The following is a 17356-nucleotide window of genomic DNA, read 5'->3' as shown; positions in this document are numbered from 1 at the left end:
TTACACGCCAAAAAGGTTTATGTACCCGTTTCCAAACGTTCCACTAAATGACAACGTATTAAGGAGGTTACTTATCCACAATTGCAGTTTCAAAAGCGATCACGAATAAATTCATGCGTAACATTTGAAAAAGATCTTTTATAGGGTGCCCAGGAAATTTAAATACAGTTTGATATTTAAATAAAAACACCTTGTTTTAAGGAACTGCATAATTAATTCATATAGGCAAGTGCAAATACGGGGTGAGTAGGAACTGTGGGTATAACACATTTCAACAACAATTTCCAGGGTCAAACTCATCTGACAATGATAGTTTTAGTAACAACGCTTACATTGGATACAAAAACAGTATTATTGTTTTCATCCCTATTACCAGGATGCAATTTTTGTCCCCATATAACTTTTAACTAGCAAATAATGTTGGGAACACTGATCTTTTTGCAGCGTTTTGTAAACATTTACCAAAGAGACCTTTTTTGTTGGTAGCAGGTGATCATTTTGAAGAAATGTACATGTAAAAAATTATAAGTTTTAGACAGTTTGCATAAATAGTATACGCGTCCTAGAAGCCACGGTATTTTGCAAAACCCGGGGAAAGTGAGACCTAAAGGGTGGAACGGTCAAAAATGGGTCAATCATGATTAAGTGCACACTGATTATGTTATTGTATCAATGAAGAGATGAACTAGCCTACGGCTAAACATATTTTAAAAAAAGATAAAAATACTGCATAAATGATCAAACTTTATTTCATTTTGAAGTTCAATGGCGACAAAGTACAAGAAAATTATTTGATTGGGCTTCCGATTTTCGAAACACGAACTGTCGGGCTTTACGTTTCACACCTTCCATCAGATTTTGTACCGCTGTTGTATCACCCTTATTTGATGCTGAACGTCAATTTGCTTTGAACTGTTTCTCATTCAAACTGTTTTCTGAGTTTTCTTGAGGTTCCGCTTAACGATTGCCCAATATTTTTCAATTTGGTTCAGCTACGGCGTGTATGGAGGGTTTTTGTCCTTGGGTAAGACTTGCACGTTGTTGGCGGTATGCCATTCCTGAGCCATTTTCCCGTAGTGGCAGGAAGCGAGGTCTGGCCAAAACAGCACGGAACAACTGTGTATGTTAAAAAAAAAAGGCATATCTTAGTTGACAATGTCACCAAAATTGCACATTTCAGCCCACAGGTGCAAATCGCCTGCCAATCCAAGTATTTTTCGGGAACTTTGCCATTTTTTTTGCTTAAGCTTATCTTGTACCTTTCCTTTTACGGAAGCCGTGTAAACTCTTGACCTGGGAGCTGCTTGAAATCCGCCTTGGCCATCGCCATTTTGACAACTGAATGGAAAATGGCAAAAATAAAAATAGAGGCAACATGGACGAGTGCACGGATGGATTTCAATTCTCTATTCTAAATTCTATATCACAGCAACTATACTTTGAGCTTATTTTGTTTAATCTATCTTATATATAAAAAAAAGTCTGTGGAACGCGATGATGCTATCAAAGCAAATATTTAAATCAAATAATTATATCCACAAGAAGCCGTTAGTCCCCGATGGTGCTGTCAGAATGGAAATCTAAATATACTCATTCTGAGAAATTTCCGTTTTAAGTTGTAAAACGCTAATATAAAATATTTGGCAACACTGTACAAACATAGTAAATTCATATTAAGAATTCTTGTCAAATTTTCTCATAAAAACACTCTATTGTAAATTGTAGGTTTATTTGTTCCAAAGATATTGATAAAAGAAAGTAGTGCTTTCTTGAAAATCACGAAAAATATAAAATACTCCCCTGGACCGAGGGGTGCTTCGATCGGCACACAAATTTGAATTCATAAAAGAGACCAAAATAAACATCTCCTTTAAAATTGGTCCTAATCGGAAGAGCTCAATTTCACTTTTGTATTTTTTTTTTCGGCCATTGGCGCCGAACGGCCCAGATTTATTTGTAAAAAGTTCTGAACATTTCGGAAATTCTGACAAAAAATGATGGGAAGTAACCTAACGTTCAGCTGTTGACATTCTCCCAAAATTTTACAGATTTATTTAAAAAATTCTAAGGGTGCAAGATATGTCCAAAATTAGAACAGGGGATCAAGTGAGCCCACTCTTCCCTGATACAAAAAGAAAAACAAATCAACCACATGCACACTGGGTGTGATATTTTTTATCAATGCGCCCATTCTTAGATATTGAATTGGTGTTTTACGTCTTGGTCAGATCCTGTACCTATTCCTGATTAGAGATATTGCTTTACAAAACTACCTCAATTACGGCCTAAAGAATCCCTGCAATGTGATACATACCAATGTCTAAAATTATTCCTATAGTTTCAAGCGTCATACGAAATCGAGCTAGTCATATGACATAGCAACAAAAAGTTGCTTATTTACACCAAATATAACGGCACACTACAAGTTAATTAACACAGCACTAGTAAATCTAGGTGAACTCATTCCAAACTTTTCCAATCAACTCGTCCACCATTAACGCACCAGTAGAAAAAGCATAAGAGTTTCTCTTTCGTACTCGGTTGATTGAAAATGGACAATGAATACATGCCAAAACCAAGATACGCTTCCCTACCGGCGGCTTCGCAGGAACAATAACTTATGTAGCTGTGTACCTTCAATCATGCTCCTAGGGAACCTCGCATAAAATGAGTATATTCTACCAACTGCGATTCTAGGTCAATACTGAGTTTTGTTTCATCAAATTTCAATACTTAGCCAATTCAACCTGATTTAACAATTGCACATCATTAAACTAAAAATAACCTCTCTATTCGCCATTTGCAGATTTCTCCAAGCCATGGAGATCCGAGGCCTAATAACCCGATTGCTGGGTCCATGTCACATCCGACATCTGATACTGTGCAGTTTGGGAATTTACTCCATCCTGGTGCAGTCGGTCCATTGCCGACATCATGACATCGGTAGTTCAGTGGCACATCAGCTAGGATCGAAATACTCACAATCATCCTCGTTATCGTCATCCTCGCAGTCGTCGTCATCATTAGCTGAAGAGCCGGCGCTGAACAAAGATTCAGGTAATTATAATTTTTTGTTCAACATTTGCTTTCGGCTACTTCAAGTTTTTGCCTTGTACTTTTTCCTTGTCTTCGTATGTTTTCCACTTTCGATATCCTTTTGCGATTGCAGTTTTACTTTTCGTTCCCGGTTTACTATCTTGACGATCTATTTGTGCCTGCACATGTTTTCCATTTGGTTACGTCAACCTTCAGCTTAAACTTCTTCAGCTCTTATATGTTTCAAGTCTGCATTGATTACAATTTGGTTTTGATTACTAATGTTCGATGTCATCCATGGAGCAGGTATCGATATGCTTTCCTAGTCCATCAACTTACCTTCCTGATCATGAGCGAAAAATCACATAAAAATTTCTGTCAACAATCTAACGGAATGTTTACTCAGTTGTCACTCAAAACTGAGTTTACTAAGACACTGACACTGTCATAACCTGAAGGATTTTTATTTATTTTATTTTATTTATTTATTTCGTCGGACTTCATATAATTTTAGATGAGAAAAAACCTCTATGAGCCAACCATTCACTGTTGGGCTTAAAGAGACTTTAAAACCCCATGGTTATTCAAACATATAACAATAAATTAACTAATAAATAATATCAACGCCGATTACAAGCAATACACATATAATAATAATTAAAAACACCAGTTTACGATCGTTAAAATTTAAATCAATGAAAAGCTAAAGACAAGCTGGTTCAACATTTACCCAGCAAAATTAGCCGTTAGGTAAGTTTGTTGATTATAAAATCGATTTTATATAGGATAGCTCGACCTATCTTATCGATAGTAAAAACAGTAGGTTCTGTTGTTTTTATATTGTGGATATTTGCGGGCACCCATCTCTATTTCCCGGCTGTAGAGATTGGTAAAATGGGATTGCATCAGTGATTTGTTTTCATCAGAAAAATTCAAAAAAAAATATCACATCAAAGTAGATGCACTAAGCGGCGCCGGTAGTGTAGTGGTAAGCGTGATTACCTCTCACCCCAGCAGGCCTGGGTTCAATCCGAGTCGGCGCCGTCGGGAGGTTCAGAGGCAGAACATCTCTGATCACGCCTTCCTTCGGAAGGGAAGTAAAGCCGTTGGTTCCCGGTTCATAAGTTCATGGGTCGATAGGTAGGGTCCAGGTGTGGGAGATGCCTTCCTGGCGTCGGTAGCATTGGTGCTCAGCACGGAAAACAAGATCGACGGAAAACAAATCAAGGAAAAAAATAATAAATAAAAATGGACAAAATTATCACTAATACAGTGCATGAACTGATATTACGCTGCTTTTACTGCATTTGTTTATTTTTGTGGCCATAAAAATTACATGAGATTTTGAACATGATTGAAGTGCATCCTCATGGATGTAATATTAAAAATATGATTTGCTGTGTATACGCTACGTAGTGTGCGTACGATAATCGTCAGCAATCTCTATCCTACAAGAAATTGAAATGATGTCTGTATTGAGAATCTGACGTTCACCATTCAATCTAACACCCACTGGTCGGCAGTGGTATTATGAAAGAAATCTGCTAGCAATAATCTGACAATTTAAATCAGCTTTAGTCGGCTATTTGGAATGTGATAGCTCTACTGCAGGTCCAGCAACCCATTTCAGCGTGTCTCGTAATTTATTCATTCATAATAATACGCCTTCTGTTTGAACTTATCCCGCATTTCAACTAGCCCCGGTGTACCTTATCCATTGGCGCAACTAAAGGAAAATTCTTGCAATTAATTTTTCAAACTTCTCAATTTGGCAATTAGCGAACAATTTTGATGGGCTGCCACGCTAGCCCCCTTGTTGTTATGCCAATGACCTTATCTTACATTAGCGGGCCTCATAGCCTAGTCAGTAAAGGCACGGTATTACCAAGCCGGAGGCGGCGGGTTCGATTCCCGGTCCGGTCGAGAGAATCTTTCGGGTTGGAAATTTTCTTGACTTCCCTGGGCATAGAGTATCATTGTGCTTGCCACACAATATACAAATTCATGCATTGGTATTGGCATCGAAAGCTCTCAATTAATAACTGTGGAAGTGCATTTAGAACACTAAGTTGAGAGCACGCAATAAGCTAATATGCGCTAAGCAATAAGCTTGAAAATGCGAATAAGAAGAAGAAGTTATCTTACATTATGTTATATGTTCTCAAGGAGTTCTATAGGTTCTTACAGGCACCCCAGTGTTATAGTCCAACTACAATTATGGTCCACTTCCATTTGATTACCATGCACTAGTGACTGACCCATAATAGTTACTAGCTGGCCCATAATACTGGGATAACGAAGCATTGGTGAGGAATTTATTGAGCCTATAGATCTTCAAGATTAGAATTTCTCGACGATTGGGAGAACCTAAGATATGTCGTAAATACAAATGTCCTACATTGTGTGAAGCTCTACGGATTCGTTCAGTACATCGAAACATAATGGAAAAGTTCATTGAACCTGAAGATCTGAACTGCAAGCACTTTGGTGAATCTAAGATCATTTGCAGAACAAATTATGTCACACGAAGCGTTACGGATTCGTATAATATACCAGGACATCGTACAAGACTTTGATGAGCCTGTAGATCGTCAAGACCGAAACTCCAGGATAATTATGAGATCGCATTGTCATTATAGCTATATAGCACACATGTTTATATGTGGCTCCGTGGAGCAATATGGGTTTAACAATTTAGTCTGAACATCGTACAATACATATGAACTCTATAGAACTTCAATAGCTGAACTCCAGACTTTTGGATGGTCCTCAATATACATTTTTTTAATAAATTATGTTCCAAATTGTATGATGGAGTCCCACGAACCTATTCAAATTTTTATATTAACTCAGGACATTGAATATACTTTGTAGAGGACGTAAAACATCAAGATTTAACCTCCAGGATAATAACAAAACAATAAATCTCACATGATATTATGAGGCTCCATGAATCTCTAAAGGTTTAAAATGAAGTCGGGACAATTATGTAGAATACCGGGACAGTGCAATGCGGGGATTAAGAATACTTTGCTGATACTATAGAACAGTCGTGCTCAGGCCCATTTTTCAATAGCTGTTTGATAACTATATATTAAGTTGAATTTTGCGTATTTCCCAATACATTTGAAATGCAAAAATTAATTCAAGCTGAAGTTGTTGCATGCTTGAGATCCAAGCACGTTAAGGTTTTTTTCAGTTGGTTTGTTTTCCGTCGATCTTGTTTTCCGTACTGAGTACCAATGCTCCCCCACCTGGACCCTACCTACCGACCCATCAACTCATGGACCGGGGACCAACGGCTTTACTTCCCTTCCAAAGGAAGGCGTAATCAGAGATTTTATGCCTCAGAAAATCCCGGCGGCTCCGACTAAGATTGAATCCAGGCCTTTTGGGGTGAGAGGATATCGCGCTTACCACTACACCACCGGGCTAATGCGGTGAAGTTGACGATTACAAAGTTGAAATGTTGATATTAGTAAAGTATTTCCTTTCAACTTTGTAAACCTACAATTCTCTGATGATAATATAAGATCTTACGAAACTCTACAGATTCAATCATTTAGTCAGGACATCCAGCAAAATATAATTCAGTACGAAAAACTAAGAGATTAATTCGCCAGGATGTTTTGGAGGACTTAATATGCCTTGTATATTCTGTTTAGTTTTTCATATGATGTGATTCAAACCTACGAGCATTTTTGAATACACATCTTTGGATCAAATATCCTATTCGCCTCAGTTGAACCTTAATGTATGAGGGTCAAAATTCTAGAATAATTTGACGACCTTAATGATTCTAATAAAAAAAATCCGATAATTCCGAAAATATTTTCAAAATCAGCTTCGCCAATGGACGTGTGGAACTCTTACCTTACCTTACCAATCAGGCTAAGGCGTTGTTGTCATCTGTTCCATCCAAAACAGTCGTCTCCACTCTGCTCGATCCATGGCCACACTTCGCCAGCCTCGTAGTCTGCGAAGGGTCCGCAGGTCGCCTTGTACTTGGTCAATCCACCTTGCCCGCTGCACGCCTCTTCTTCTTGTTCCTGTTGGGTCGCTTTCTAGAACCATTTTCACTAGGTCGTCGTGCGGCATTCTTACGACGTGCCCAGTCCACCGTAGTCGCCCAATTTTTGCAATGTGGACGATGGATGGTTCTCCCAGCAGCTGGTGCAATTCGTGGTTCATTCACCTCCTCCACGTTCCGTCATCCATCTGCACTCCACCGTAGATGGTACGCAACACCTTCCGTTCGAAAACACCAAGGGCGCGTTGGTCCTCCACGAGTATAGTCCAGGTCTCGTGGCCGTAGAGCACCACCGGTCTAATCAGCGTCTTGTAGATAGTCAACTTCGTGTGGCGGCGAATTTTATTCGACCGGAGCGTCCTCCGGAGTCCAAAGTAGGCACGATTCCCTGCCATAATGCGTCTTTGAATTTCTCTGCTGGTATCATTTTCGGCGGTCACCAGTGAGCCCAAATACACGAACTCATCGACCACCTCGATTTCGTCACCGTCAATCTGAACTCGGGGTGGGAGGCTAACATTGTCTTCCCTAGAACCTCTTCCTTTCATGTATTTTGTCTTTGATGCGTTGATGGCAAGTCCAATCCGCCTAGCTTCAGCCTTCAGTCTGATGTACGTTTCCGTTTCAAAGTTCCGTGCCATAATGTCGATGTCATCGGCGAAGCCAAGAAGCTGGATTGACTTCTTGAAGATCGTGCCATTAGCGTCAGCTCTTCTGATCACACCTTCTAACGCGATGTTGAATAGCAGACACGAAAGTCCATCACCTTGCCGTAACCCCCTTCGAGATTCAAAGGGACACGAGAGTGTCCCCGACACTCGAACAACGCACATCACTCGATCCATTGTCGCCTTGACCAATCGCGTCAGTTTATCTGGAAATCCGTACTCGTGCATGATCTGCCATAGCTGATCTCGATCGATTGTGTCGTATGCGGATTTGAAATCGATGAACAAATGATGTGAGGGCACGTTGTATTCGCGGCATTTCTGCAGAACCTGCCGAATCGCGAAAATGTGGTCCGTTGTAGCGCAGGCACCCATTAATCGCGCCTGGTATTGCCGCACGAACTCTCTTGCAAATGGTGACAGGCGGCGGCATTGAATTTGGGAGAGTATCTTGTAGGCGGCGCTCAGCAGTGTGATCGCGCGGTAGTTGCAGCAATCCAACTTGCCACCCTTTTTGTAGATTGGGCATACGACACCTTCCATCCACTCCAACGGTAATATCTCCTCCTCCCAAATCTTGGCAATTACCCAGTGCCGCGCTCTAGCCAGTGCTTCACCACCATATTTTATTAGCTCACTTGGTAGTTGATCTACACCAGTTGCTTTGTTGTTCTTCAGCCGACTGATCTCCTCCTCAACTTCTTGAATATCAGGGGCAGTAGCCTGTCGTCTCTGCGCGTGCTCCAAGGTCTGTTGCCATGCCACCTTCGTTTTCTGCTGCATCACCGTTGAGGTGCTCGTCATAGTACTCTAGGTAGCCAACCAATCACGCCTTGGAGCATCTTACCCAGCACTATAAAGTCGATTACCACCTCGTTGGTGGTGCCACAGCTCTGGTAGAAAGTAGCCGCTTGATGCCCGCTTTTCCATACCTTTTGTCTCGTCCAGCAAAGTTCTTGCAGTGCTACGACTTCGAAGTTGCGTGGTTGAAGTTCGTCATAGATTAATCTATCACAGCCTGGGAAGCCGAGCGATTTGTTGTGCCATGTTCCGATTTTCCAATCGTAGTCCTTATTTCATCGCGTGGGTCTGTGCCGATTGTTCTGATCCGCATTTCTTTCTTCAGTATTTGCAACTTTATGTTTTTTTTCAGGGCGGCTTGTTGGGCCTGCTCCAACTCCCTGTCTCGCCGGGGGACCATCGTGCACAGCTCTGTTTAGAGTCCTACGCTGGCACTAGCAGGGTGATCAGCCGCTCCTAACATGGAGAAAAGACGCCGTTTCAAGCCGCACCTCCATGGTGAACAGACGCTCGGGTTTGGTGAAACATTTCCTCTATCACCGTACTATGGTTACCACGCCAGTGTTCGCATCGCAGCTCTTCACTTTGCTATTGCCGGACTGGCAACATTGCCGCCACCCAGCTGTGTCCATGTTTCAGCTGTTAGTCTTGTATTATCATATGACTCGGTGACGCGTGAAATAGGATCTTTTTTTTTCTTTATTTAGAAGATTTTTAGTCGTAGACTAGTTCATCTCCGTAAAGGGTGGGAAGCCTTATAAAGAGGTCCCCCAGCCACATTGCTTGAGTATCATGCTACTTCAACCTTTTATAATCTACTTAGCTAAACATATAGACAGCCAGTACAATAACACATTAAACAGCTTACGAAAAAGACAGACTAAAAGGATACAAAAAAAGAAGAACAAAATATAAAATGAACAAAAATAAAACCAATAACAAAACATAGGTTCACTTTAGAAGGTCCTTGTGGGCTCCGTCCAGCGGGTATGTCCGGACGGTCGAAAGAATCGATGGTGCTAAATCCTGCAGTATAGCTTCGCCGCCTTCAAAAAGCGCAGTACAGCTGCTTGAGATGGGGACACGTCTGCTAGCGTGTCCGTACGCTGGCAGGCAGACCGTGGAGGCAATGAAGGTGTTCGAATTGTGGACATACGCATAACACGTGCTCCACCGTCGAAGGAATATGGCAGAATTCACAGGTCTTCCTGAAGGGTCCTCCGCTGAAATCCCGTTAGATTAGGGAGTGTCCTGTCCGGAGTCTGGAAAAAATCCTCTGATCTCGCAGGTTTGCAAGGTCCGTCCACTTCCTGCAACGGTACCTTGTGCGAGTACCGAGGACCCGATGGGCCTGACCCGGCTAGGAACTTGTGAGATTAGGGAGTGTCTAGGTATTCCGCTCCTTCCTGGTTGTCAACTCACCATTTTGTAGCCCAAGTGCGGAACTCATTATACGCGTTCGTTTCGTTAAAGCTTCTTCTTCTTCAATTACGTTAAAGCTTCTTCTTCTTCTTCAAACACCTTTTTCGAGAGTTAGCACAATGATACTCTGAAGTCCAACTTGAAAGATTTCCTTGGCCGAACCAGGAACAAAATCCACCGCCTCCGGCTTGTTAATACCGTGCCTATACTGACTAGGCTATCTCAGGCCCCAATCAGCACTGGATGCTAATCCTGATCAAATGGAAGCAAGCTACCAGCTTCCCAACTTACCAACTTAAACATATCAGAAAGCACTTTTCATAATGTTCATGTATGAAAAATCGGCAAAGGCATTTGAGGTACGCATTTACGATCGACCACCAGAGCTCCCAACAAGCTAGCGTTGGTGCTGGAGAAATACGGTGATGTGTAGTGTGTCGGTCGGGAAAAATTCCCTGCGGACTTGGGCCTCGACATGTAAATACACAGGTGTACGGGGTGTATTTATGAACGTAAAAATATTTTGCCAACTCGCTGCGTAATCGAAAAAGGAACATGTTCTATCAAGAAATGTGTACAATGTGATGTTCAAATGCAAATCTTAAAAAAATGGCTAACCAGGACTTTCGGAAATGCACCTTATTCGATACCGTCTGAGATAACGTCTGCTATGGGAATTCACATTGCAGACTTTAACGGTGACGTTATCGAATAACAACCCTGATCTTAGCCCCGTAATATGGGTAGATCTTCATTTCGTGGTACGTTACGAGATGTAAGATCTACCACTGATTCCTAGTCCAGACTACTTCATACTACACCGTTTGAAAAATTCAAATCCGCTAGATTTGGCGTAAATTTACACGATATTTCGTGTAAATTTAAGCGCAATATCGCATAAATTAACAATATTGTATGCAAGCTTGAAAACGATTTTGCTGTTTATGCCAAGTTTAGCACAAAATTAAACGAAGGGAGATTTTACGCGATACTTAAAATTCAGATTTTTTTTTCTATGTAGAAGAACCAAATTTTTCAGTAATCAAAGGAACACATCTTATTCCTTGCTATTTTTTACGGCTTGTTAATAGTGATAATTCCTCGTGTTGCCTAGACCGAGGATGATCTTGAAACAAGGAAAACATGAGTTAGTTAGTCTTCGTCAATATGATTCCTAATCTTCTATTCGTTGTTTCCTAGTTTGAAGTCATTATGCATGGTCAAAATGGGTGTCATTGCTTAATTGTGTTGCTAAGAAATCCAATTTTGACTGAAAAGGCGGCGTGCCTCTGGAGGGTGCTCTCACTCTTCGAAGGGTGTAAATAGCGAGACCGTTCAATTAGAATCGATTTCTTGTGATGAACTGTATCAACACCGAATACTTCATCATTTCTCAATAGTGATGAAGTAATAGGACATTCACTAAACTAAGGACATGCGATATACTACAAAAGATCAAAGCACTGGTCGCAGTGGTTTTATGTCCCGGACACGGACAAAAACAATAATCATATCCTTTGTACTAGACCCTGAAATGCAACGTATCTTGAATTTTAGCTGCCCAAAAACATTTACAGATTCAAAAGCAGATAAAAATATTTGATAAACTATCAATTACTCGTGAAATTTACGCTCATGAATAGGAATCATTTCATGGTACAACATTCCCAATTCAATCAAAGCTTACTCCATATGGCTTCGAGAGTAAATGTTTTCTCGTTATCATCATCCTATGCTTCTGGATTAAATGCGGCAAAATTTAATAACACAAAAACTGGAAGCATAGGTTGATCTGAGAAATAGTACCATTTTACTATTAAAAGTTGTATTTTTCCAATCTTCTCCATTCGTTGCTCTACTTTGTTTCCATTTACATCCACTCCACATCTGTATCATTTAAAACGTGTTATGGTTCTTTCAACATCATTATTTCCAATAATAACCTTAGCCACAAAATCCTTCCAGAGACCTTCTAGAACACCTAGCTTACCGAGTGGGGCCCCCGCTTTGAGAACCATTCAATCGATAGCTCCTTATGAATGCATTTTTGATCGATTCCTTGTTGGTTGTTGTTTTCTTAAATAAGTGTATTGTAATTCAATTTTCAGATGCATTTTTTACACCATATATAGGTCACGGAGATTCTGTTCGAATTGTAGATGCAGAATTAGGTACCCTAGAACGAGAGCATGTTCACAGCACCACCACTCGAAGGCGTGGTTTGACGCGAAGAGAATCCAGCTCAGGTAAGTAGAAAACACGTTCCACATGGGATATGCATATTTTTAAACAAACTTCATCGGATACAGATGCCACCGACAGCGATCCACTGGTTATCAACACCGATAAAGGAAAAGTCCGAGGTATCACACTCGAAGCACCCAGCGGAAAGAAAGTGGACGCATGGCTAGGAATTCCGTATGCACAGCCTCCACTAGGGCCTCTGAGATTCCGACACCCCCGACCGGCCGAGAAATGGGCGGGAGTGCTCAATGCCACCAAGCCACCGAACTCGTGTGTCCAGATCGTGGACACGGTGTTTGGCGACTTCCCGGGAGCCACCATGTGGAACCCGAACACACCACTATCCGAAGACTGTCTCTACATCAATGTGGTTGTGCCGCGCCCGAGGCCAAAGAACTGCGCCGTTATGCTGTGGATCTTCGGGGGCGGATTCTATTCCGGTACTGCTACCCTAGACGTATATGATCATCGCACGCTCGCATCGGAGGAAAACGTAATCGTAGTTTCGCTGCAGTACCGTGTTGCCAGTTTGGGATTTTTGTTCCTTGGCACTCCGGATGCTCCGGGTAATGCCGGATTGTTCGATCAAAATCTGGCACTGAGGTGAGTCAATCTGATTTTAAATACAATTTCATACCCTCGATTGCTTAGTGGTTATTCAAATGCGATTTCTAAATGAGTTTTAGGGTCAAACTATAGAATAAGCTTAAGTTTGAAAAATGTGATCACGATTCCGAATGATTCCTTTAAAAATTATGACTTCTAGTGTATGTTGGCATCTATGTAACAATTGTTTTGTTAATGAACTTTTCATATAAATTCAGTTGAAATTATCCATGGGAATCTGCTAAACTGTATTTTCTTATTAGATTCCATTTGGAACTATGTTCAGATTAAGATTCTCTTAAAATTCTTTAGAAATTCATGTCGGAACTAGCATGAAATTGTGGTCAAAATAACATACAATCTTTATTACAATTTCTCAGACTTTACTTTCAAATCTGGACAATCTCTAAATGTAATTCGCCATTACTAAACAATACTTGCAAGAATTCCCTGCACGAATTCTTCATTTTATTCGTGGTGATACACATACATTTTTTCAAAACATCAGCCTTGTACATTCCACGACGCATGGTAGTCTAGTTGCATAGAAGTATTGAGCGAAAACCCAAAACTTGATAACTTCAAAAAAACATAACCCTAAAACGACAAAAAAACATATTGCTGATATTTTGATATGTTGTGTAAAAAACTTACATTATCGTTTTGCTATGGAATGGCTAAATAAATAATAAGTACGCTTCTCAAATTTCTTATGTTGAACTATATTAGAAAATATACAAACATATCGCATGAAGCACCATAAGATGTAAAGTGTACATAATAAAACAAATAAAAATTCGCACAACAACGAGGGAAAATTATCTGCAAGTTAGTCTGCAACAAACGTGGTTAATGATACATGAAACACATCAATGACCGAAAATATATATTTAGAGCATCTCTCACGTGAAGATTACACTTGGTATGTTTAATTTATCATTCATCCACATATTTAGCTAAAAAAAAAAGGTAACGAAAATGAGACATAACACATATTAAACAAATTGAAAGAGCAGGTGACAGAGTCGGTGAAAGGGATTTAAAGCAATAATGAGGCTTCGTTTCAACTCGAAAATCGACGTTACTTTCATTGAAAGGGGTGAGCAGAGCAAATACGGGAAATTTGGTTATAAGCGTGTTTCTTATTCATTTTCGTTTCGTGCTGATACTCTAGCTAGGTGTAATAGAAATGATGCGTTAAACACGTATGAAAGAAAAAAATCTCGAGTTAATTTTAGAACATCGAAACTGTACAGCCTATAATTGCTGTTGTCACGAGAATTTGCATTAATGTATCTCCATTTTTCATCAAAATTCCCCTAAATATAATCAGAAATCTTTTGGTATGTTCTTAAGAAATTAGAAAGTATTCTTCCAAAATTTTCTTGGATTTTACTTCAGAATTGTATGGTATTGTATTGTAAGAACTCCAAATGGCTTCGAGAGCATTTCTTGGAATTTTCTTGGGAATCTCTTTGAAATTCTCATGAATCCCTCCTTACAATATGATATTTTCCAGTTTCGATTAAAATTCTTTCTGAAATGCTGAACAGAAAAGCAAATGAACTTTTCTCTTGGACAACTAACAACTGAAAACTTCCAGAATTAGTTACATGGGCCTGCCCCATGTTATAAATGTTATGTCAAAGATATCAACAACTGTTTGGCAGCACAATGCACGCTTAGACAACTTGCAAATGACGGTTTGGTTTCCGTAAGAGGTCCTCATGCCGTGGACTTGCAAGGACCATTGCAATGTTCCTTAGATAACTTGTCTTCTTGGGCAAGGAATCTAGGGATCGAGTTCTCACCGCAGAAAACTGAACTGGTAGTGTTTACTCGAAAGCGGTACCCAGCCCAAATGCAGCTTAATCTTTTGGGCAGAAACATTGCTCAATCAATAAGGGTATTCACTACGAACATTGTAAACATATACACTGTGGTATTAGGGTATTAGGGTCCATTGAAGTGTAATGGAAGTTTACGCATTTACGAGGATGTCTTTCAAGTACCTTGGGATCTGGTTTGATTTAAAGTGCACTTGGAATACCCACATTACGTATTTGAAGCAGAAATGGCAACAAAGGATTAATTTTCTCCGTTCAATTTGCGGCACATGGTGGGGTGCTCATCCGGGAGACCTCATAACACTTCATGAAACAACAGTTCTTTCTGATCTAGAGTTCGGCTCTTTCCGCTTTCTCTCGACAAGAAAATGTCACCTAATAAAATTGTAACGAATTTAATAGCGTTGTCTGCGTATTGCTCTCAGCTGTATGCACTCAACGTATAACATGGGTCTCGAGGTTCTGGCAGGAGAAACACCTCTCAAGAACCGTTTCTGGGAGCTCACAAACAACCTTATAATTGCAAATTTTTAAGAAATTCTTGGGCTGAACACACAATCTGGATTTTTTTCGAGAATCTACCATCACTACATATCATCGGATATGTGTCTTCCTTGTTATTCTGCAGACCATGCTCACTTCACGAATCGCAGCTCCTCAAATGAATATGATCTGACTATGAAACAAGCAACTTTTACTTTTACTTTTACTAGTATTTTTACTGAAAAGTACCAACAAGTCAATTGCGTGAAAAGATATTTTACAGATGGGTCCCGTATCAATGGATAAACTGTCTTCGTAGCCTCGGGTAATCCGCGAGTATTCGGCCCAAGTCATGGAAATAGAACATAGAAATAAGTGAATTTAAAAAAAAAACAAGGAACAATGAATTATCGACTCCGTAAAGCTAACGCGATTGAGCCTTCCAAATAAACGATCTAAATAATCTCAAATTAATATTTTTCGGATAATTTTGAAGCGTTGGACGTGATCAGATAATCCGCTTAGCAATTATTTAAACCTGTGGAAAACTTAGAAGTCAAAAATTGATATGTTGCCAAAATCAGACCCATACAGAAGTCGAATAGAATTTGTTTCATCTTGTGCTGTATAGTGTAATTTGGGTTTTTTTTGTAATTTCTAATACCTCTCAAAACTTTTATTCATGTTGAAACAGCTAAACCTTTTGTTTTAGTTTTCAACAGAAAATCATCTATTATGACTCATTTGGCATGTTAAATTAATAGCTGTCAATATACTAAAGGGTGTCCACGATGAAATTGCCACACTATGAAATTGCTCTAACTTTTTAACCGTTGGGTAGAATTTAATGAAAATTTGGGTGGATTTAGTTCATAGTGCATTATTTACATCCTGCAAGTTTTAAAGTCCTGTGAACTCGCAGAAATGGAGTCGAAAGAACAGCTCGTGCGTGATAAAATCTTGCGCATTCATCACGAGAACAAGGATCTCCCGCATCGTTCCATCGCTAAAACGTTGGGAATCGCGAATTCCACGGTGTCGCGAGTGATTAAGCGGTTCGAGGAACGGTTGACCACCGATCGAAAGCCCAGAAGTGAAGGAAAAAGTATTCCGTACAACACCAAAAATCACAACCGCGTAGTTGGGGCCTTCAACCGAAATCCGAACGCCTCCGTTAGGGATGTGGCTAAGAAGCTGCACCTAAGCCGAAGTTTTGTCCAGAAGGCCAAAACTAAGGCTGGGCTTCGAACGTTCAAGGTACAAAAGGCCCCTAATCGCGACGAGAAGCAGAACAAGTCCGCCAAAACCCGTGCCAGGAAGTTGTACCTCAACATGCTGACGAAAGTTGAATGCTGCATCATGGACGACGAAACATATGTGAAGGCCGACTTCAAACAGATCCCCGGCAACCTGTTTTTCACGGCCAAGGATAAGCTCAGCATTCCGGAGCATGTCCGCACTCAGAAGATGTCCAAATTTGCGAAGATATTCCTGGTTTGGCAAGCCATCTGCACGTGCGGGAAGCGGAGTGCACCTTTCGTGACCCAGGACACGATGAACGGACAGGTGTACATAAAAGAGTGCCTCCAGAAGCGGCTGCTTCCTCTCCTGAAGGCCCACAACGTCCCAACAATCTTCTGGCCGGATTTGGCCTCATGCCACTACTCCAAGGACGTGCTGAAGTGGTATGTGGACAATAAGGTCAATTTCGTGCCGAAAATGTTCAACCCTCCCAACACTCCGGAGCTCCGCCCCATCGAGAAGTACTGGGCGATTATGAAGCAGCACCTTCTTAAACGACCTAAGGTAGTGAAGACAGTCGAGGAACTGAAGAAAGTATGGGTTTACATGCAAAAAACGGTTGATTCACAGGTTGTGCAGAATCTTATGGCCGGGGTTAAGGCCAAGGTGCGGGCATTTGCGTATGGACTGTAAATAAAATACGAGTAAAATGGTAAAATGAAGTTTAATAGTTACTTCTCAATCCCTGAAAATTTGATGGCAATCGGATGAAAACTCGAATTTTGCGAATCAATTTTGTGTGTGGCAATTTCATCGTGGACACCCTTTATAATGATTGCTACACACTTTTTTTTTTTTTTTTTTTTTGGGATTTGAACCACTGCGACCATTAAGCTGATCTATTGTGGTATACCCCTGTTTAGTATCGCATCTGTTCAGGACGACGAGTTACCATTTAGGGTAACTGCCGTTGTTGC

General features: G+C 40.5%; 1 protein-coding gene across 4 annotated transcripts in view; it reads left to right on the top strand.

Annotated features, from left to right (window-relative positions):
- LOC135712869 (acetylcholinesterase) overlaps positions 1-17356 on the top strand; it is a 273865-nt gene that overhangs the window by 236919 nt on the left and 19590 nt on the right. For 2 of the 4 annotated variants that reach the window (XM_065235954.1, XM_065235952.1), the window contains exons 2-4: positions 2807-3057; positions 12090-12203; positions 12267-12804. In XM_065235954.1, the coding sequence (XP_065092026.1) occupies positions 2820-3057; positions 12090-12203; positions 12267-12804 (890 nt within the window). In that variant the 5' untranslated portion in view covers positions 2807-2819. Of the gene's footprint in view, positions 1-2806; positions 3058-12065; positions 12204-12266; positions 12805-17356 lie in introns of all 4 variants that reach the window. The other 2 variants (XM_065235951.1, XM_065235953.1) reach the window with 1 other exon arrangement.

The sequence above is a fragment of the Ochlerotatus camptorhynchus genome, unplaced genomic scaffold (assembly GCF_037179485.1).
Source record: "Ochlerotatus camptorhynchus isolate MF236.1 unplaced genomic scaffold, CSIRO-AGI_Acam_v1.1 ptg000510l, whole genome shotgun sequence".
NCBI classification, from domain to species: Eukaryota; Metazoa; Arthropoda; class Insecta; order Diptera; family Culicidae; genus Ochlerotatus; species Ochlerotatus camptorhynchus.
This window is presented reverse-complemented; position numbering and strand designations above follow the sequence as displayed.